Source organism: Malaclemys terrapin, chromosome 2, assembly GCF_027887155.1.
Source record: "Malaclemys terrapin pileata isolate rMalTer1 chromosome 2, rMalTer1.hap1, whole genome shotgun sequence".
Lineage (NCBI taxonomy): Eukaryota > Metazoa > Chordata > Testudines > Emydidae > Malaclemys > Malaclemys terrapin.
The window spans coordinates 119,897,722-119,921,897 of record NC_071506.1 but is presented as its reverse complement, the minus strand read 5'-3'; the positions used below and the strand labels follow the sequence as shown (position 1 = coordinate 119,921,897).

The 24,176-nt window shown below is 38.7% G+C and overlaps 1 protein-coding gene across 1 annotated transcript in view; it reads left to right on the top strand.

Moving 5' to 3' along the window:
* The window catches only part of GMDS (GDP-mannose 4,6-dehydratase), a 563,918-nt gene that overhangs the window by 89,723 nt on the left and 450,019 nt on the right, over window positions 1-24,176 (top strand). The window contains exon 2 of the mRNA XM_054018107.1: window positions 17,277-17,321. Coding sequence (XP_053874082.1) covers window positions 17,277-17,321 — 45 coding nt within the window. The remainder of the gene's footprint in view (window positions 1-17,276; window positions 17,322-24,176) is intronic.

Genomic DNA, 24,176 nt, shown 5'->3' with positions numbered 1-24,176 from the left:
TGCAATAAAAAAACAACAACCCATGGCATCAGGTCTCAGAGTCCGAGTCAGTTGACTTGGGCTCAGGCAGGGGGACTAAAAATTGCAGTGTAGACATTAGGGCTCGGGCTGGAGCCCGGGCTCTGAGACCCTCCCCTCTTGTGGTGTCTCAGAGCTCAGGCTCCAGCCTGAGCCCAAACGTCTACACTGCAGTTTTTAGGCCCACAAGCCTGGGCCAGCCATGGCCTTACTGCAGGTCTTTCATTGCAGCATTCTGGCACCTAGGCTGTGTTCAGTCAGTCTGTGTTGCCATCAGTCATGGGCTCCCCAATGGGCTTCAGTCATTATGGAAAAGATCATACATGGAGCATGCATAGGAGACTCCAGAATGTGAACATAATTATTTGTCTTTTGTCTGCAGATTTCTATCCTTTGTCTCTGTTGAGCAAAATGATGATCTGAATAAGATACTCAATAGAAGAATGACCATAATCGGTCTGTCTTTGATAGGATCCAGGACTTAAATGTAATAACAAAACACTACTAGATCTGAGAATTCACAATGAATAAGTTCTACACTCTAGCTAGAGTTTAAATGTTTATCCTCTTGGAAGATTCGGGGACTTTCTTTACTATTTATCTTCTGAACAAAATGTCTAGATCTTATCTTAAAGTGGTTACGCACATTTAGAGTTATGTTCTGATGATGTAATTATTAAAGGGGGGTAGGGTAGGGACTGTATCCCATTCCTTTTTCCCCATCACCCACGTCATCTGTCATGTGGAATTTAAACAAAACATAGTAAGAGCCTATTTTGTTCTGTGAGCTTGTATAAAAAAGATAATAGAATTGTTATACAGATAATTTAATTTAAATAGTCAGTGTTGCACCATACGTTTTAAAATATGAATGATGTATTCTTCCCTTGATCTCAGTAGAAAACTTTCACCCATGTCTGTAGACGATAGATCTTCAATTCTCACTTGAAGTTATAATAGCAAATTCTCTGAATTTGAGAGGGGGAGAAGAGCATTTTCTATAAAGCTGTTTCAATGCATATAATATAATCCATTTTGTGATGAAATAGTGAGTTAATAGAGGAGAAAGCATGCAGCATTACTCATTCTTCTGAAAGTCCTCCAGGTGTAAAAACTGTAAAATGTAAGCTATAGCCTGAAAGCTAATTAGCTCCAGCTGACTCCCAAGTGATTCTAATCAACTATTAGAATTTACATATTTTTAATTATGCTATTTCATGAGTTGTGACTTGACAGCTATTTCCTTTGCATATGATTGAGCTGTTTGGGGTTGTATTTGCATAATTTCTGAATGTCTTTAGTTGATGTCTGAGCAGATTTATGTAATTATCTGATTATCTGCTAAATTGCATGTACAAGTCATATTCCTGGTGGAATAATTTGTACTCGTATGTAGTTTCTTTCCTCTTTGTGATAGGTTATTAGGGTATTTTGGAACTTTTTGTAGTTCCACATTTTCTTCTCTCAAACTGGGATATATCTAATAAATTCATTATTACAGTATAACATAAATGTCTCTTTCCTATACTCTCTAGTATATACTGTCTGGTTTCCCTGCTCATGTAGATGAGTAAATCTAAACAGTTTTGGTACAAAGATCTATGTACACCATCCCGTATATTTATTGGATAGGGAGCCAAGCTACCTCCAACTTCTGCAAAAACTCATAAAACTGCACACATTCCATACTGCATATCACTTAGTTGTCAATAGTTTGACAGCTTTTTTTTTGACCATACTGTACTCATGCCTTTATACTCTAAATTCTTTGGGGATGAGACTCTTACTTATTCGATTCAAGGAATCTTATATTCTGTGCCATATATAATAATAGTAATATCTAGCCTTTGTAGTACTTCCCATCAATAGATCTGAAAGTGCTTTACAAAGGAGTTAAGTCTTATTAGCTCCATTATGTACGCTAATGACAATGGGGATATGTAATGGTTAACGTATCTTAAAAGATGGAACCATGATTAGCTGCATTGTACCGTGTGTTAAAAACTGTGTAACTTAATATTTTTAAAACAGTGAGATTTTGAAAACGGAAGACTCTTAAAAATGAGTATGAAAGCAACTAACTAAAAACGTTCTGATGGAAAATCTATAGGCATAGGAATTGCCATCACAAATTGCATATTTTATCTATCTGGAATTCAACCCTTTATGCCACTGAGTTTTAGTGGGTAAGGAGGACAGATTTAGCTGGTTCTTAGACTTTTAGGGTATGTCTACTCAACTTTTTGGAGTGGGCGGGAACGAGCCTCCCAGCTCGGGTCGACAGATTCGGGATAGCAGGACTTGTGCTAGTGCTCTCAATATAGATACGTAGACAGTGCTTTCGTCTACAGTTATTTTTAGAATACTAGCACGAGCCCTGCGGGCCCAAGTCTGACTTGGGCTGGGAGGCTTGCTCCTGCTCTTTCCAAAATGCTGTATAGACCTATCCTTATTGTGCTTCTGGGAATAATTGCTATCTGCTAATTAAATTAACGAGGGGCAGGGAGTAGTGAGGAGACTTGTAATGTTTCTTGCCAATTGTTCTACAATGCATCACTTGATCAATGGTGGACAGAGGTGGAGAAAATTCCTGCTGGTCCTCTCAGTTTATTATCTCTGCTCCCTGACTCGATTACCCAATTATCTACCTTTTGTTTTCAGACATTACCGGCAAAGGTGGCTAGTGATTGTAAAACTATGCGGTAATTCTGTGAATTCATAAAGAAGCTTCTGTTTAATGTTCTTAAGGGCCAATCATCTCTCTTAATACCCCAGAGCAGGCCATGAAGAATTCTCTGGAGACTGGTAAGATTCATATTACCATAATGAAAATAACGGCAGTTGATAACCATGGGTTGAAAAGCATCCTCGAGACCTTACTTCCATATAAAAAAGAAACCGTGTTGCCAAGCCCTCTCGCTTATTCCAACAAAGCTGCACTAGTTGAAATTACTTGAGTACATCTTTCTACCACCAATTAATTAGTTCTTTCTCCAAATAAAACCAATTTTGGGTTTCCCGAATGTTGATTCCTCCACACTTAATAAATTCTGTCTCTTACCACCCCCGCCCTCCAAGTCAATAAATTCTGGACTCCTTTCTCCACTAAATATATTAATTCTGGGCTCCTTATTTCTTTACTTTGCTCTTGCATGTGCAGCAGAAAGCCACTCTGTTCCTTCCTCTCCTCTTCTCAGGGGAAAGTAGCAGGGTCCAGCTTTTCTCTTCTCTGATAGGAGAAATGGCATCTATGCTGCTCTGTTTACCTGTCTCTGTCCTCCCCTTCCGCGAAAGAGCAGTGGTTCTTGCCACTATACACCTCTACCCCGATATAAGGCAACCCAATATAACACAAATTCGGATATAACGCGGTAAAGCAGTGCTCCGGGAGGATGGGGCTGCGCATTCCGGTGGATCAAAGCAAGTTCGATATAACGCGGTTTCACCTATAACGCGGTAAGATTTTTTGGCTCCATAGGACAGCGTTATATCGTCGGGGTAGAGTGTACTTCACGCCTACCCTTCCTTTCCTGCCTGTTAAAGAAGTAGTGGTATTTGGGCTGCTTGCTGCTTGCTTTCTTCCTTCTTAAACAGCAACAAAGGAGTCACTTGCTCCCCACCCCAATTTAGTCCCCTTGACTGGGCAGAGTTTCTACTTGCTTTGGACTAGTGAGTCTTTTCAAGCCCTCTTGATATTCCGTGATAGAAAGGCGTGGGTTATTTTGGACAGCCAGTGAAACCCTTTAGAGCCTCAGTAGTACTTCCCTTACTGCATCTTATTTTTAAAATATCATGCATGATATAGCTGAGTGATTCTGGCTACAAGAGAGATACTGGTCTAAAAGGCAGTAAGGATCTGTTCATTCACAGCAGTGGTTTGGCGGTAGTGATTCCACTGAAGTATTTGTTTCGAGTCGTAATCCGATGCATCACTAAATTTATACAAATATCAGTTGTTTTTTATGGTGACACTCCAACTATTAAGAGCATAGAAACCATAAAATCAACAACTTTTCTTAGACTAAATTGATAAATGGCAGATAGAGTTTCCACATGGTTCTGAGGTAATGATGGTAGTTAAAGATTATAATTTGGAGTGCTTTGCCCAAACGTTGCGACTTTACATTAATGATCCTTCACTGAGAGAAGACTCCATGACACATTTGCAGTTGGCTGGAAGTTATTGGTCCACACAAGTTGAAATGGGTCTCAATGGGTTTCACAGAAAACTAGAATCAACTTTAATTTCTTAGCTAGAACATTTTAAAGAATGTAAAACTAGTTTCTATAAAACATTAATTTTACTGAAAAATTCAGTGATTATTGTATCATAGAATTAATAATCTTTAATACAGATATAAAATACAGTTTCAATAGCATTGATACTCAGTCTTTATTCAAGGAGATTGCCATTAGCTTGAATGGGAGTTTGCCTGAGTAAGAATTGAGTGACGATTGAGTAAGAGTACAAGGATTTTTGGCTCTGTGCATGATGGACATACATGATTGACTGCTCTTGGAGCTAAGTGGAGTTGCATATGGGCATTTCTTGTGTATCAGCGAGTAAGTGCACAAAATCATTTCTTTCAGCATAATGTATTTTATTGTATATTAATGGGTAAATTGAGGAAGTGAAGTCTGTGAAGCACCTAAATACTGAAAAACACAATAATTCTTGCTCTAAAATGATTCTAACGATCTCTTGTTGCAATGGAAGTTGTGGGGCATGCTATAAGTGCTTAGCATGTAATTACACTTGCCTTTAGTAAGCTTGACGTAAGATGACCACTTTGGCTCTGCTCTTGTGCATTTGAGGGGAGAATGAGAAACTTGTCCATTACCAGCCCAACCATAGTGATCTCACAGAAGTATTTATGGCCACACAAACCTGAGGGCAACATTAGAAGTACTGAAGAATTTCTCCATTTCTCGTCATTGCAGTCAGGTTGCAGGGTCTGCCTGCCCCTTAAGATCATCTGATGAGTAAACATATACTTGACAGCACCATTAAGCTGAAGAAGTATATGTGCATACAGTAAGACCAATCTGTGGATATCTCAGGTCAGAACTTAAACACTAGGTATATATGTATGGCTGTATACAAATCAATGAAAACAGTAACACTCCTGCATCAAGCTGAGAATGTGTAGTCCCATATGTTAACTAAAATTTGCCATGGAATTTAGAAACTTCTGAGAATTTTCTCACTATTGGTCTGGGATTGTTTTCTTCTTTGGAAGGAGTGATACTTTTCAAAATGAGAATAATATTGGAGATTGAGCACTGGCCATGACATTGGAATGACCAGATAAACACCCAAGACTGATTGAAGTGTAAGATGCAAATAACTTTAATATTATACTGAAAATAACCATTAAAACACCTTTGCATTCTTTAATGCTGTTTGATTTATTAGAAATGCTGTCCTTTCTTAAAGAAATAAGTGTTGACAGATGAAATAAAAATTATAGTTTCAGATTTATTTATGGGTACTTGGAAATAGGAGTAGTCTGTAGTTTACAGAATTGCCTGCATTTATGAACATGTTTCATACAGTAGATTGGAAAGCAATATTCTCAATTGCAGTATTTTGTTCACTATTCTAAGGGTACAGCTACACTTACCGGAGGGTCCGGCGGCAGGCAATCGATGTTCTGGGATCGATTTATCGCGTCCCGGTTTAACGTAGCTGAATTTGTGTACCTTAGTCCGAAGTGGGGGGTTAGTGGGGACCAGCCCTAAATGAATGAATGACCTGTAAAATGTAGTATGCAATTAACAATGGGTGGATCATGATGTCTTAGGATAAAAGGAGTACTTTTACCCATGTCTGAAAGCAGGTCACCACTGCAGAGCTCTTCTCTAAGTGATGCTATATAAATAGCTTCCTGTTCTAAAAAAAAAATAGAAAAAAAAATTCACTGATGCTAATTTGCATATCAGATAACAATTTGGTGGTAGGGAAGAGAATGGGGTTGTGGTGATACCCTTACCTTTGCTGAAATACTTCCATATACTTTGAGTTCATTCCAATCACATTTAACTTGCAACACACAAATGTATTTTCAGATTTACAAAACATGTGACTAAGAGTACTTGTGGCACCTTAGAGACTAACAAATTTATTAGAGCATAAACTTTCGTGGACTACAGCCCACTTCTTTTATGCATCTGAAGAAGTGGGCTGTAGTCCACGAAAGCTTATGCTCTAATAAATTTGTTAGTCTCTAAGGTGCCACAAATACTCCTGTTCTTTTTGCGGATACAGACTAACACGGCTAGTACTCTGAAACATGTGACTAAGAGCTACTCCAGGAAACACATATGCACGAGAGTAGTTTCACTTATCTGAATAGTCCTGTTTAGTATTGTTAGACTGGGAAGGTTGGCTTAGGGACTGCGGGCATTTGACTGAAATAGGAGATGTAGGTACAATTCCCATGCCAGCCACAGACTTCCTGTGCAAACTTAAGCAAGTATTTTAATCTGATCAGTGCCTCCGCTCCACATCTGTAAAATGGAGATAATACTTCACTAACTCACAGGGGTGTTGTGAGGATAAAATCCATTCATGATCATGAGGGGTTCAGATGCACTGGTGATGATGGCCATGTGAGCAGGGCCGGCTCCAGGCACCAGCTTACCAAGCAGGTGCTTGGGGTGGCCACTTTGGAGAGGGCAGCATGTCCAGCTGTTTGGCAGCAATTCGGCAGACAGTCCCTCAGTCCTGCTCGGAGCGAAGGACCTCCCACCGAATTGCCGCCACAGATCAGTGATCGCAGCTTTTTTTTTTTTTTCCCCCTGGAGCTGGCCCTGCGTGTGAGTGGTTGTTTAAAATGTAGTTTTCACGTTATTATATAGTGCTGGTTAATTTATTTATTTTTGCAATGGTATTGAAAATAAAGCTGTCTTCTTTCTGTTCTGTTCAGTTTACGTCATTATGTATGTGTGAACGTTTGAATGTTTAAGAGGCAAGGTGTGACAATTCTGTTCTGTTTTTAAAATATATATTGCTCTTGTGTATTGGAGCTATTAGTTCATAAATAGATATTACTTCAGGGGGAATTGTGCCTGCTTTGGCCTATTGTATTTAAATGAAGTAGAAGCATTGTTTAAAAATTTGGTACTAGTCATTCCAGACATATTATTTTATGGTTTCATCAAGCTGCAGCCCAAAAAAAAGAAGCGCGCGCACACACACACACACTTTCTTGGTTTACGAATTTCTTACACTAATGTGCTTAGTTTCCAGAAGTGTTGAGCACCAAAGTTTCTAAGTCAATGGCCATTGTTAATGTTCTTGCACCTCTAAGAATTAGGCCCTACTGTACTTTGCTGTTGTCATGATATTTACAATTTAATGAAAGGTTTTGTTCCTGAATGTTATGGATGTTCAGTGTAACAGCATAGCAATGTTAGCCAAAAGAGTCTCATTTATCTTGTTAAAGTGATTAAGTGGTGTTTTGCAAAAATTAATAGTAAACATTTCCTATATGCTTAGCTTTAACAAACTACTGTACTCTCTGGATTAAGGATTTTTTCCCTTGAAAATCAAAGTAAAGTATTTATGTTTAAACCAGTAACACTGTATACTGTGGTGTTTGGCTTCAGTACTTAGTTATTAACCTAATCAGAAATAAATTTCAGAGAGCAGCCTGCAAAGTAAATTAGACAGGGAGGTTTCCTTAGTATTTCCTGCAGTTTCCGGGATGCAAGGCAATTCAAAATAACTGCTAAAAAACCCTGCGATTTGAGGAAATTACTGTGAATACAGACAAAAATGGCTAAAATTTGCCCTCTGTGCTCAATCTCACCACAGCTTGTAAAGTCAGTTAAATTTAGTCAGTTTCAGGTCCTGTGGAACAGCAAATAAGAAAAGTTCAAAGCAAGAGATGTTTGTGAAAAAGTCTTTAAAGTAATTTGTTTTGACATTTCTTAAAAGCTTCTTTGTGAAAGGACTTTAAATAGTTTTTCTGTTTTCATCGGTAGATGTAAGATTATAAAATAACACTGCATTTAAAGAGAACTGGTGTGGGAATATTTTAAGCTATAATATTGCATTTGCTTCAACACGGCCACCTTCAACAACTTATTTTCTTATGATACTAACAAAGTTCCTCATAAGGCAACCTGAATTTGTGCACTAAAATAACCGTTGTGCCTGTGCCTTGTGTGTGGTGTTCTAACTCAATTCATAAATAGGATTTGTACTGTATTTTGAATAAAAGGAAGATATACCGACATCCTAGTGACTTTCCAGCAGGGTTGCTTATCCGTAAGCATGTTTCTGACAGATATGATAAACAAGTAGACTTCATTGCTCACTTTCTTTGTCTGGTCGGCATTTGGACAAGAACCTTGGCGGTTAATGAAACTGATTTTTCTAAACTGACAAAGGATAACCACCAAGTTTGGTACACAAGGTATTGTGTGATATCTGCAAATTATAAGAGAGACATTCTTCAACGTTCTCTGAAAAAACATTTAATTCATTTGCACTCTATCTCCTAGATTTTTCCCATCCTGCTTGGCTTCTTGCCAGTGGGAATGTCCGTACATGTGCAATCTAAACATTTGATATTTACAAAAGAGGTGTCCATATGCCATAGGAATATCAAGTTTAAGAGCTAATGTTAACCAATCTATATTTATTTAATCTAATAAAATATCTTAAACACAGATTTTCTATAGAGAGTTAACCTTCTTCATTCATAAATGTCATTGTTTGTTGTCCTTTTTTTCTTGTGTATGTACTGTCTGAATTGCTGAATACTTTTACTAACCAGAGGTTTTGACACACCAAATCAGGATTTACCTCAGATAGTCCAGTCCAGGTATTTCATTTATTTTGGATTGCACTAGACAGCAGAAACTTTAAAGTTTTTGGACTGTTTAAAAAAGGTTTTGAAGGCTATTTACACTGTTGCTCAAAAAAATCTGACAAAATATGAAGGTACTTGCAGGCAGGCACAATAAAAATGCGTTGCATACATGGAATTATGGTGAGTGGTGATTTTTGAAAACATCATTCAGTCCTCTCACAAAGTAAGCATCTTGAAGTAGCCCTATTAAGAAAAGAGAACAACACAGCAGAACAGTCTTCCTAACTATCTGTGCCCTGCTCTTTCTTGGTTGTTGATTCTTGAGTCCATCATAGGCATATTAAAGGCTTGGTTTCGGCTGTCCTGACCAGCAGAAATTACAGTTGAGAGGAGGGATTGTCAGTGAAGATCTATCTCAGAACTTGAAGTGCTAGGGACAGAGGGTGATGGTGCATCCATTGGCTGCAGAGCATGTTCTACATTCTAATGTTGCGCACATTAGTAAATGCCATGGTAACTTTTTTTTCATACAGATACTTGATTTGCAAAAGAGCAAGATCTGAAGTAGAATTAAAATGTTGTTCGTTTTTTTTATTTTTATTTTTTTTGGCAATTACAATTTTCCCTCCTGTTAATACTTACACAATACTGCAGTTAACCTGTTACAGAAACTTGCAAGAAAGTGAGGAACCTTTTTTGAATAAGACATTGGTTTATATTTATATACGTTCATTGCCTTTTTTTTTTGTCTGTATAGACAAAAGGACACTTGTTTTCCTAGTCTTACTTGGCTAGAATAAAAATCATCATAATAAAATAACTACTGTACTTACAGGGTGGGAGCTTTAACAAATCAGGTAAATAAGAGTTTACAAGTCTTTTTTTTTCTTTTTCTTCCGTATGAAGTCCTTTTTTGAATATTTTAAAGTTTTCCCTTAAATATTGCCTTGAAGACTGTAGACAAAGTACAGCACTGTTCTGTTTATAGTAGCTACAAAAAATACCTGTTTCCTCCACAAGTCATCAGAAATTATTGGAAGTATGTATTTTTCAGCAGAAATAACATTTTACTGTATTCCTTTGTCAGATTTTTTTTTTTTGAAAGAGGGTTATTTTGGTAACTTGTAGATATGAGCACTAATTATTATTATTATTTATTATTAATAAAAATTGTTTCACTCTGAAAGGCACCATCTAAATTTACAGTACTATATAAACATGTTCTCTGCCCCCTGCCTTCCCCTGAATTCTCTCATTAGCTTAATAAGTTACTGAAAGAAATGTATTTCTAATTAAATCTGTGATTTGTGTTAAATCTAAAGTTCTGTGATGGAATTGTTGTTGAGTAAAAATGGTTGTTAGTGACTCTTTCTTCCAGATTCTGTTTCTTTATCATAAGAGTGAATGTGAAGTGCCTTTCTAAATTAGGCTATATGAAAATAATGCTGGTGTACTACTTGGGCTTCTACAAAATGATCTATTTAAGACTGCTATATACAAATATTATTTTTCCCCCCCCGCATCCGCTGTCTGTGCCAGGTTAATGAAATCAGACTATCAAAATTAACTTTGACAAAAAAGGCCACCCCCTGTTGTTTGAAAAGAAAATTCATCAAGATCACTGACAATAACTATGCTAACTTAGACCGTCCATGCTTTGAAAGTCACACCTTCTGAAATTCACTTGTAGTGATAGACTTCAAAAATTTCACTAGAATAATTAAAAACCAATATGAGTTCTGATAAATTTTATATAAATAAAATATAATGTAGAAATTATTCTTGCCATCTACATGAAACTGTGCTGCTGAAGAATGGAGGGACAGATGGACAACAGTAATTAACATTATAAATATAGTTAGTGACAGATATTTCTTCACAAATATTCTTCACTTTTAATCTTTTAAAGATTTTTCTGTGGTTATAAATAATGCATTTAAAGATGATTTTATTCCCAGTTCTAAATTTTTCTGTTTTAGCTTCACCATTGGGCAAATAAGAATGTCTTGCCTTGTAAATCAATCAAGTGTTGAACATAGGTTCATAGAATCATAGGACTGGAAGGGACCCCAAGAGGTTATCTAGTCCACACCCCTGCAGTCATGGCCGGACTATTATTGAGACCATCCCTGACAGGTGTTTGTCTAACCTGCTCTTAAAAGTCTCCAATGGTGGAGATTTCGCAGCCTCCCAGTGCTCAACCATCCTGACAGTTGGGAAGTTTTTCCTAATGTCCAGCTTAAACCTCCCTTGCTGCAATTTAAGCCCATTGCTTCTTGTCCTATCCTCAGAGGTTAAGAACAGTTTTTCTCCCTCCTCCTTATAACAACCTTTTACATATTTGAAAACTGTTGTGTCCCCTCTGTCTTCTTTTTTCCAGACTAATCAAACCCAATTTTTTCAATCTTCCCGCATATGTCATGTTTTCTAGACCTTTAATCACTTTTGTTGCTCTTCTCTGGACTTTCTCCAATTTGTCCACATCTTTCCTGAAATGTGGCACCCAGAACTGGACTCCAGTTGAGGCTTGATCAGAGTAGAGCAGAAGAATTACTTCTTGTGTCTTGCTTACAACACTCCTGCTAATACATCTCAGAATGACGCTCGCTTTTTTTTGCAACAGTGTTACACTGTTGACTCTTATTTAGCTTGTAGTTCACTGTGATCCCCAGATCCCTTTCCACAGTACTCCTTCCTAGGCAGTCATTTCCCATTTTGTATGTGTGCAGCTGATTGTTCCTTCTTAAGTGGAGTCCTTTGTAATTGTCCTTATTGAATTTAATCCTATTTACTTGAGACTATTTCTCCAGTTTAAGATCATTTTGAATTTTAATCCTAACCTCCAAAGCACTTGGCAACCCTTCCAGCTTGTTATCGTCCGCAAACTTTATAAGTGTACTCTCTATGCCATTATCTAAATCATTGATGAAGATATTGTACAGAACCGGACCCAGAACTGATCTCTGCGGGACCCCACTCATTATGCCCTTTCGGCATGACTGTGAACCACTGATGATTACTTTCTGGGAACCGTTTTCCAACCTGTTATGCAGCCATGTTATAGTAGCTCCATCTAGGTTGCATTTCCCTAGTTGGTTGTCGAGATATACCATGTTGGATGTCTGCGTGTATCTCAAGATAGTGTGATCTGGGACGGGGCTGGAAGTCAGGACTTTGGAGTTCTTTTCTGTGGTTCTGTTGGTGAGGTACCTTGCGCAGTTCACTCTGTGCCCATTTATAAAATGGATATAATGGTACCATCCATAATCTTAGATCCACTGTATTAGTGGCATCCAATGCTCTCATGCATTCAGGATCTTTTACTCCTTCCTCCTCCTGTGTTACTAGTGCAGCAGCAGAAAAGGCTTGACCTCCAGCAGGGGAGAAAGAAATAGGGGGCTGAGGAGGATAGAAATGACAGTGTCTAGGGTAGGCAGAGATGGGGAAATATAGGATCACAATAGTGATGAGGGAAGAGATTGGAAGATGAGATCTAGGGTAAAATCCTGTCCCCATTAAAATCAATAGGATGCTTGCCATAGACTTCTGCAGCGCCAAGATTTTACCCATATAATTTATGCTTTTCAGGGCAGGGAATTGTCTGAGTGTTTTGGAAAGGACTGTGTATACAGCTGTAGGGTTAAAGAAGTAATAGTAATGAACGCAGTTTTGTAGTGGATGGGATTCAAAGATTTTTTTTTTTTATTATTTTTATTTTTTGGTAAGGGACAACAAGACAGTTATGAAAGGGCTGCCTACTTTTTCAGGAACTTCAGAAACATTGAGCTGGCTGGTTTGTTGGCAGACAGTTTCTCTGGGGGCTTTTAATGGCAAGGAAAAGGATTTCTTGTCATTCTTTTTTATGCTTTGGGAATCCCTAGAACTGTAGTTCCTGGAGGGAATGGATGAGTGTGCCATTTCCACTGGGGATGTTTTTCTTTAATTCTGTATTCCTTTTCCTTCAGCGAGGGAATCATTTCTTTAGTTTGTGTGTATGAGTATGTAATTAAATATGCAGCATACACTTTCACTAATTCTTCCCAGGAGCCAGAAAGAAACCATCTCATCTCCCCAGCCTAGATGATAAACATTTGATCAGGGATGATAGGTAAGGTCCTGACAAGGAAACGCTTGAAGGATTTTATATTAAGTAAACGTAGCAGAGGAAGAGGAGACAGATGTATTAAGGTCTTAAAGCCTAGTTCTAATCTTGCATACACCATGCAAGTCCATAGAAGTTAATTATCAATTTGCAACTAAGGTTCGTTAAAGTTCTGTTTAAATACTATATTAAAATAGATTGCATGTGAACATTGTCTCACTATAGTCTAATGGAGGGGTTCTCAAATTGGGGGTCAGGACCCCTCAGGGGGTCGCGAGGTTATTACATGGGGGGTCGTGAGCTGTCAACCTCCACCTCACATCCCACTTTGTATCCAGGATTTACAATGGTGTTAAATATATTAAAAAGTGTTTTTAATTTATAAGGGGGGGTCGCACTCAGAGACTTGTTATGTGAAAGGGGTCACCAGTACAAAAGTTTGAGAGCCACTGGTCTAATGGAATATATACTCCTAAATTTTCCTTCTTGGAATATTTTAGAAATATGCTATACCTTGATTTAGCTATAAGGAAATCTGCTGTTGTATACTGGAAGCAAACTGTGAAGTGTCACTTTTAGAGTGACTCTCTAAGCCCAGTATGTTACAATATGCAGATAAGGTATCACCTACTAAGCCAAAGAGGTTTGTTAAACAATTTCTGTTAAACTTGGTTATGACCACATCAGTCTAAAGCTAATCTTCATGCAGCTTGTTTGTCCAGGGCCAAACCTTCTTATAACCTTATTAAGAGCAATTCTTCATCCCAGCCTGTGCTATTAAAATGGTTGCTCTACTGAGCGGCATGGGGCTTCATACTTCCTGTCTTGATATCATTCAATAAAATATCAAAATGGATCATATTACAGGTCTGTCTCATCTTACGCGGGGGTTCCGTTCTGCGGTTAGCGCGTAAAGCGAAAACCGCGTTTAGCCAAAACCCCATTGAGTTCAATGGCAGGCGAAATCGCCCGCACTACAGGTATAGTATTAAAACTGTTGTTTTTCTCTTTTTCTTTTGTTTGTTTTTGCCGACTGTGTAAAGTTGAAATCACACACGTTAAATGCGCGTAAGATGCGACAGACCTGTATTCGTGTGCTTTACATTTAAAAATAAAGTAATTAAATCAGAGAACTTAACAGTGTCTCTAAAACAAACAAAAGAACACATCACCCAGCAGAATGAGCAAAATGGCCCAAGCTCAGTGTGGAAATCACAATAAAACATTTTTTTTTCCACATTTGGGATAGTTTCCAAGTAAAGTGAAGCTGGCTTTTGTGGGTGGCTTTTAAGTGCGATAAGTGCTCATGAATATTGCTACAGAAGATTCACAGTCCTCTCTAGCTGCAAGAGACATTGGCAAAACAAGCTTTCCAATACTTGACACTGGGCATCCTCCTCTGAACTTTAATGAGTATGGTCTTGGGGCTTTTTGGCTTAAAATACCTAAATCTGGTGTCAGTTACAAGAGGGCCAGAACTCCACTAGGACAAAAGTGCAGTGATCTGACAGCAAAGACAGACATCAGTAACTTTTGTTCAATCTTTACCTGGATTTCGGTTTGAACAGATGCTCTAGACTAAATGCTCTGTATCTGATTTCCATTGACCAGAATTGGCTAGTCCCCACATTTGGGGATTAGGAATTAGGATCAGGATTGCCCTATAAATAATAGTTTTAAATTGGGGGGGGGGAGGACCCAGACCATACTCAGTTTCTTGCACTGAGCCATCATCTTTGTATTGTTCCACACCACTTCTAGTCTAATGCATGGTAAGAATGGATGTGGTTGGTGGGCATGTGACTCAAAGAAAGCAAAAGCTGAAAACAGTCAGAAAAACCAAGCTTATATAGTTCAACATTTATTTCCTTAAATATTCCCTCCAGTTTTTTCAGTAAATAGAGCTCCCAATTTTTAATAATTGTTTGTGGAGTGGAAGGTATCCGCTTTTGTTTGGCCATTTAATATCCTTTGCTCCTCAATCTCATTAGGAAAAAAGATTGAAACTTTACTGTACCTAGCAAGTTGTAAACTTTTATGACAGTTTAATCACTGTTCTGATTACAGCATTCATTGACAGCTACCACACTGAAAAAAAAAAAGGGGGGGGGTCGGGGGGCAAGGGAAATGAGAAACTTTAGGACTAACTGTGATACTGTATCTCAGAGCAGGACCACATCAATCTGCATTGTGTGAGATTACCAGACAGTAAATCAGCTGTGCTGTGTTAAAGCCAGAAACCAGTAGCATTCGCACTTGCTGCCTGTTTCCCACTCATTGTAAAACCATGCCCTATCACTTGATAGACCTGGAAAGGAAGTGCAAAGGAAGTGAATGCCACTGCTGGTTCAGAATGTTCCAGTGTGGTTGGAAAGTTTGAGAAACGGCCTGGGTGAGAAGAACAAGACCTTATTGACAGGGTTCAATCCTGGTCAGGTCTGTTTCACATCAACTTTCTAAATAATCACAGCACTCCCTTTCTCCTCCCACCCTCCCTCCAAGCCCCTAGGTTCATGCTCTCTCTCTGGGTCTCTGGCACTTTCACCTCTGCTTTTTTAACAGGTTATGCAGCCAAAGCAGAACACTGAGCACTTTTTTTTTATTTTTTTTCGTCTTGGGGGAATTATAAAATGTGTAAATTACAGGTCTGCTTGCTTCTAAAAAACCCCCTCATACTTTTCAGGGCTTTTCTACTGTAAATTTTATATTGTGAATGCTTTTTCTGTTGAGTCTTATTCTTGTCCTTTGATTTATGGAACCACAGATTATTCCAACATTTCCGTTGGTGGCATGGCAGACCTGGCTTGTCATGTTCCAAATTAACCAGCATCATAATCTGATTTTTGTCTGACTGGGCATTTAAAAGCTGAATGCATGTATATCATGTGTGTAGTAGAAGAAATATGTATATGCCAAGAGTCTTTTTATTTTTTCCTGTCTCTCCACACTGGTCTATAAAACAGAATATTTAGGTCACAGAGTCATAAGAAAAGCTTCTGGAGTTTTAAATGAACCACAGAATGTGTCCCTTGTATACCACACCCTGTCATTTTGCATGGATTTATGCACAACTTCAGCATCAATATAGTAAACACACTCTACTGGCAACCCTGTTATTTTAGAGCCTCCTAGTGCATCTCAAGTTCCAAATTCAGCAACAAGGCTTACTTTACTATTTTTTACCCTCCCCCAGGCTGTCATTAAATGAAAGATCAAGTAGCACAATTTGCTGGACTAAAAATGTCTTTAAAAATGGAACTAAATGAATGTATGTGTTCACTTTACTGTAGATAGTGTCTTTGACCTTACCCTGCGAAGACATTGTAAAACTTTGTGTGTGTGTGTGTGTGTGTGTGTGTGAGAGAGAGAGTAGTCCCACTGACTTTATGGAATCACTACAGTAGGTTAATTGACTTCAGTAGAACAATTTGTATATGTAAAGTTCAGTACCTGCATACATTTTTGCATGATCGGGGTGTGATTGGTTGTCTTTAAACAAATAATGCATGTGGAAAAAAAAATGGGAAGAAGGGAAATTTGCAGGGAATGGATGTCTAGTTAATTTTCTATATGTGGCTTGTGGCTTTTTATATTGTATATGGAGACATTTTTCTATCATTGCAATAATGCCAGGTTTAATACATTGATAAGTGTAATACAATGATTTATATTAGTGGTAATTCTGTCAGTGATGATGAACAAGATGAAATTATTACACCCTCCGCCCCAAAAAAAAAAGCAAAATCAGAAACACACACACACCCCACAAATATGGCTTTTACATTCATGTTTGTACATTGGAATACAGGTCATGATTGGTTTCTCCAAAGGCATCTAACTAATGAAGTAAATAGAATTAAAATAAAAGGCCTAGTCCATGTTCTGTCACAGACATGGAATCATTAATATTATATGGAATGATCAGTTGTGCTTAAGATAGAGGCCCATTGGTAAAAAAAACATGCGTCTGCAGTCAGTATTCTCTCTGGTCCCACCACTTTTTAATTTTCTTCCTCCTCCTGATCTCTGAAATAGCCCAAATCTGATGTACATAGCAAAACACCGCCCTCTCCTCAAGGCATTAAAAAATTGGAGTTGGGTGGAAGGCTTCACGGAGAGGAGGGACAGAAGTTTCTAAGTTACTGCTGGTGGGTTATCTTAAACCGTACTGCTGGTTAAACTTAAAAATTGGGTGTCCTTTAATTGTTGTTTTAAATGAAATATATGCTTTTATCCAGTCAATTCAGATTCAAAATATTTTAAAGACCATAATGAGTGTAAATCTTCCAGGCCCAGTCACTGTTTCTAACATTTTCCTATCTTTCTTTTCCCAGGATGGCTCGTACTTGGCTGAGTTCCTGCTGCAAAAGGGCTATGAGGTGAGTGACTCAATGACCGACTGCAGGCTGCTGGAAACACTTGGATACAGCAACTTCTAACTTCCTTTGCTGCTGTCCTCCTTTGCGTATGTTTTCCACTCAGCCCTAGATAACAAATCAAAACTCTAGTAAAGAATGTGCAGCATAGCCTGTAATCATGCCAGCTTATTGTACTATTTATCATCTAGTGTCCACTGGTGGATTCTCTCTGCTCCTCTGGGTATATCTGCTTTGCATGCTTCCCGCTAACTTAGATAAGAAGCAACCTGTGCAAGCCAAAAGAATTAGGGAATAATTTATGATGTAGTGCACCACATTAAAAAAAAACAAAACAAAAAAAAACAAAAAAAAAAAAACAAAAAACCTACTCACAATGAAATAACTTTTAATTTTGAAATTGCACTAAGCAATAAAAACCTTGCTAATCCATGGCAGGTTCATACTGAAAATTTAAACCTGGAGGTTGCTTTCTAATAGGCATTCTGGGTTCTTTATGGAGGTTTAGACTGGAGTGTAGTATTGTGCAGGGTTTTGTTTAACTTTCTCAGATTTATGACTTCTGTGTTAAGAATTTGAGCCTTTGTTTACCAACCCTGACGCAACCAAATGCGTGTGACTTGTCATTTTGCATCTTTTGTCCTTGAGTTTGGACTCTAATGTAAGCTGTGAAGTGACTTGGACTTTGACAGACTTAAGTATAAGAAAGATATTAAATATTTATTTTCCTTTTTGTCACATGCCTATCCCAGGGATTATACAGCAGTAATGTTCTTTCTGATATCAGCAATACAAAGGTCACACACTTACCGTATGCTACAATACACAATTACTTGGTACTGTTGTGACTATATAGCCACAGGTGTTTGCCTGCTCAGTAGTGAAAGGCTGTACCATAGTCTTAATCGTACAACAGAGAGAGAAAAAGAACCTTTATTAACTGGTAGTCCATCCCCTAGTAATGCAGTATTGTTTTATTTTCTCTTTTTTGATTCAGTCTAATGTTAAGTGTCTAAAGAGACTGGGCTTCCACTACTTTCCTTTGGAAATTATTGCACAGCTTAGTAGAACTCACCATAAGAAAACTTTTCTTGATATCCATCCTAAATTTTTTTTTCTTCATTTCATCTTGTCACTGCTACTTAATTCTACCATCTTGTACCAACTTGGTTATTCTTCGCCTGTCCTTCTGAGTGTTTATGCATCTTTCACAGTACTCAGTTCTTTCTGTCCCTTCTTTTTTGGAGCAACATCTGCTAGGAATAATTCAAATTCTGGGACAAGGAGATCTGTGTAATTGTTTTCTCTGCTCACTTCCCTTTCCCAAACGGAAAGGGACTCTATGCTTTTGTAGTGTTGGCAGCATCGGCATTCCCTCCGACATTTCTTACAGATAAAATCGTGCACTCTGGCCCTGTTCACACTGGTACCAGAACTGTGCAGGTTTCTGTTTCCATCAGGTTTTTAGCACACTTCTCTGAGTAGTGTAGAAAGAGTTTTTGGTGAGACCCATTCTAACTTTTTTGAGTGCTGGTTCCTATGTGTATTCCACATGTGGGTACGCATGTGCACTATGTGCCTGAGTACAGAAATTCTCTCAAACAGTGCCTGTTAGCCTGTATATGTGCAATAGGTCTCCTTGTGCTCCTGACTGAGGTTATGGCTGACTACTCTCCACTTCCTTCTTACCACCGCCTGGCCTGAGTCCTAATCCTGTGTCCCCTCTTCTTTCAGCTTCTTTGTAGAACCTGTCAATGTAATTGTAAATAGTTTTTATTCTGCTTAGTTCATGCATCTTTGTTGCTGGCTTCCTTGCACCCACTTCTAGTCTAAGGCCTGGCTTGTCAATCACCCATGTGTGGAATACAGATAGAGACAAGCACTTAAAAATGAAGGTTACTTTTGTGACTTGAAATTCTTCAAGATGTGTGGTCCCCATCTGTATTCCACTTCCTGCCCTCCATCCCCTTTGCTTCAGATCCTGTTGGATTTGTGGTCAGGGTGTGCATGGGTGCACATGTGTGAGCCCATAGGTACTGCTTGAGAGAATTTCTGGACTTGGGCATGTGGCACTCATTTGTACCTGCATGTGGAATACAGATAGGGGCCACACATCTCCAAAAACTTCCATTGACAGTAAATATCCTTCACTTATCTGAATAGGTACTTCATCACAGTATCTGAGTGCCACAGTATCTGTGCTGAAAACTAGCTTCCCTAGGTGGTTCATAGGCTAGTATTATAACATCATTCTTGGATGAAAACATCTCTAGCCATACTTATCACAGCAACTGTTAAACTAAAGCTTGTAGGGGGCATGGTTCTGATCATCCTATTGTGGGCATGGCTCTTTCTGTATTCTGCAGTGTGATTACCAACACAAACTAATTTCCAACACAATTTAATAAATACACTAGTACTAAACACCCATTGAAAGATGCTATTGCTGTCTTTGCTAGGGATGTTATTAAATTAGAGAGAGGGGTTTTTTTGTTATGTTTTTTTTTTTTTTAAATCCTGTGGTGCATAAATAGAGTTGGAGATGCCATATGAGGAAGAAATCTCTCCTGGTAGGACTGAAGTCTTTATCGTCCTGTAGGTCTTAAAAAGCTGGTGAAAATGCATCTTTTCTTTCTGGCCCTCAGTAACTTCAAACTGGCCAAGCTAATTTTTTAATGTGTCAGAAAAATTAACTTACTATTTATAAGGGGATTTGAAACTGCAACATACCATGTAAATGGCAATTGTTAATATTCGATCATTGGCTAAAATTTGGCATGCTATATCTATAGTTTTAAACTTTCTAACATTTATTATAACTATTTGGATAATAGTTGATGTCACCTGACCTATGGGGTCAAAAACAGTGTCACATCATACACATTCAGACAGATAAGCTGATATTTGGTTGTAATGGAAATGAGTTCCCTTCAGGCATATGAATAAGGAAATTTACTTTGTTTGATGTTCCAATCTTAGTTCATGTTGTTGAAATTGGAAGGGTGGGAGAAGTACAATAGCATGAGCTGAGATTAAGGATGGTAGCATTCTTAATTACAGTATAAAGTCCTTTAAAAACATGTGTTACTGATTCAGGATCTAATAAGCACTCGGCACGTGCATACCTTTCAATACGTGAATAGTGACATTGACGTCAATAGGATTGATTACTTGTATACTTAGTTATGCAAGTGCTGAAGTGCTTTGTTGGATCTTGGCCTTAATGGCAGTGCCATATATGGCCATGTGGGACACCTGGGTATGGTTCCTGGTGCCAGTCTATTGTCAAAAGCTTAGAATGCTATGCAAGCTTGTGCTCTCTGCTCCTTTATGGCAGGAAGTAACTGGAATGTCTCAACTGCGATCACTTTGGCCAATTAAGAAATAGTCATAGATAGGGTGTAAAGGGGGTTCCATCCAGTTACTGTCTGTGAAGGGGATATTAGCGGAGATGCAGGGCTTCAAGGATAGGAGTGTAATGCATGGGGGGATGCCCTTTGCTTCAGTACATAGAAAATAAAACCAAATGCATGTTTCTATGGAAGATGCTGGTAGATAATGCTTTAGCATTGTACCAGTGCTTTTCAAAAATACCGATAGGGGTCTCACACATAGGCTTGTAAAAGTTAGAATTGTCTGAGATCAGCTAATGTTCTCAACACTGATTTAAGTATGCCATTTTTTGTATGCACGCCTTTTTTTGGAGTGGTGCTTGCTTGCTGCATTGTTTCTAGCCTTGTACCCTATTCTCTCCATTCAGATTAATGTAATTCTTGTTTGAGTATTTGATCATGTTGTTCTGTGTCAGGTGTGTGCGCTTGCCACATGCACTGGTGCTGGAAGTTTTTCCCCCAGTGGTATCCGTAGGGGGCTGGCTCTAGCGCCCTCTGGAGTCGTGCACGTATGCGCTGGTATAAGGGGCGCCACCACTGCCCTCTTCAGTTCCTTCTTACCACCAGTGACGGTGCTGAAACATCCTCTTGCCTTGGCAAGTGGTTATACCAGTGGTTGTTTCTCAGTCATCTTTACAATCCATCCTGGAATACTTGGAATGCATCTAAAGCACCAAGGGCTGGCATTCTCATCTATCAAGGTACACCTGGCAGCCATTTCAGCCTTCCATCCTCAGATCCAGGGCAGATCAGTTTTCTCGCATGCAATGATGATCCAATTTCTTAAGGGCCTGGAAAGGCTCTTTTCGCAGGTCCATGATCTGATTCCCCAGTGGGACCTCAACCTAGTTCTGTCTACACTCACTGGTCCTCCCTTCGAGCCTCTGGCTTTCTGCTCTCTCCTGCATGTGTCATGGAAGATCATCTTCCTTGTAGCCATCACTTTGGCGAGATTAAGGCTCTAACCTCCAAATCCCCATATACGGGGTTCTACAAGGACAAGTTCCAGCTGTGCCTTCACCCAGCCTTCCTGCCAAAGCTGCTTTCACAATACCATGTCAATCAGGACATTTTCCTGCCAGTCGTCTTCACAAAGTTGCACAATTCCAACAAGGAGTGGCGTCTGCATAATTTGGATGTCAGATATGCCCTGGCTTTCTACCTTGAGCGAACCAAGCCCATCCACAAGTCTATTCAACTTTTAATTGCAGTGGCTGACAGTATGTAGGGTCTCCTGGTGTCATCTCAGAGAATTTTATTCTGGATCACTGCCTGCATCCGTTCCTGCTATGAGGAGGAAAAGGTTACACCTCCACCGTTAGTGACAGCTCATTCAACGAGAGCGCAGGCATCATCATCAGTTTTTCTGACACATGTTCCGATCCAGGACATTTACAGGGCCGCAACGTGGGCGTCTGTCCATACCTTCGCGACCCACTATGCCATCGCCCAGCAGGCCTGAGAAGATGCTGGCTTTGGCAGAGCAGCGTTAAAATAGACACGTCCATGAACTTCTGCCCGCCTCCAGAGGCACTGCTTGTGATATGGAATGGACACGAGCAAGAAGTCGAAGGAAAAAACTGTTAACTACCTCTCGTAACTGTTGTTTTTTGAGTTGTGTTGCTCATGTCCATTCCATTACTTGCCCTCCTTCCCCTCTGTCAGAGTTGCAGCAAGAAGGAACTGAAGTGGTGGTGGTGGCTGGCAGTGCCCCTTGTACCGGCGCATATGCGCACGACTCCAGAGGGCACTAGAGCCGGCCCTATGGATACCACTGGGGGCAAAACTGCCGGCATTCGTGCATGTGGTGAGCACACACACCTGACATGGAATGGACATGAGCAGCACATCTTGAAGAACAAGTTATGAGAGGTAGGTAACCATTTTTTATGTATGTCAGATACAGGGAGGTGAAGCTGGTGTGAGCAGACAGCAACTTGACTGTCCATGTTCGTTTAATGTAACTTCATCAAATCCCTGTATAAGAAATGGTGCTAGGCTTCCAAGTAGGGAATCTTAGTATTGTCTTGTATGAAATCACTAATCTGTATTGGTAATTAGGAATTTCAATTCCAGTGGGGGATGACTGGTGGTTTGTTACAAACTGTTGCTTTGTTTTTTATTCATTTTGTTTTCATGTAATTATAGAGATTTAGCCTCTGTACTGTCATTCATCATTAGAGACTAATAATTATTTTGTAAGAACGATTAATATATACAGTATTGTACAAAATATAAATGATGACCATTCGTGTCCCAAGGATCTTACAAGCTAAATATTGTTATCTATTGTAATTAATTTGGAACATAAGATTCAGCTCAGATTAGTGATTTGTAGCATTCCCTCTCAACTAACTAGCTTCATTCTCTTTCCAGACTTTTCAGGCCTCTAATTTGTTTTTGCCTCTGAGCCCTTTCTATTTATGGTATATCCTTTGTGAGATAGTAACCAGAACTGAATGCAATATCCCAGGTGATCATTCAACATTGATTTATATAACAGAATTATACTAGTCCCAGTATTACTTCCTGACTTATTCCATATGCATTTTGTTTGCTTTTTGACTGTTGCTATACTTTGAGAGGTGGTTTTTTTTTTTTTTTTTAACAGCTTTCAGCAATGATTGTCAGCTCTCTTCTATGATGGTTGCAGTTAATTAAGAATCCAGTAATGGACAAGCATGGGTCAGATAATTCCTTCCAGTGTGTGTTACCTTGCATTCTCAGCACACAATTTCTTCTGCTTTGATGCCCATTCATCCTATCTTTGTTAGGTCCCTCAGAAATTCCTCAGTCTTCTGTAATCTTGACTAATTTAAATAATTTCACATCATCGGCAAAAAATTTCACATCACTGCTCCTTTCTTTTACCAGAGAATTGATTTTAATACCCCCAGTCCTAGTGAAGAATCTTGGGTCACAATCCTTTTGCCATGATTTGGAAGGTGACCACTTATTCCCACTTTTATATTCATTTATTTTTATTTGTCCATTAGCTAGTTTCTAAACCATATCACCTCTTGCTCTGTGACTACTTATTTCCTTAATGTGAGGAACTTTGCTGAAGACTTTTCGAAAGTTCAAATAACACATGACAGCCCATTCCTCTTTATTTTGTTGAAATATTCAAAGAATTCTAATTAAATACATTTTCCTTTACAAAATCATACTAGTGTATATCATATCAAGTTCAACTAGGTATTTTTAAATTCTGTTTTCAAAGGTTACTTCAACCAGTTTACATGTGCATTTATAGTACCTTCTGATTGGGGATGTCTGTAGAACAAACTTCTTTCAGAAAAAATGATATTCCTTTTCAGTTAAATAGAAAGTGAATGTGCTTTATCTAAACACATGAAATCTTAATAAAGCTGAGTAAATTATTTATAAAAGTCTCAGTCTAACAGTAAAATCAGCCACAACACTTTTTAAAATTTGAGCTTATTTAACAAAAAAAAAAAAAAAA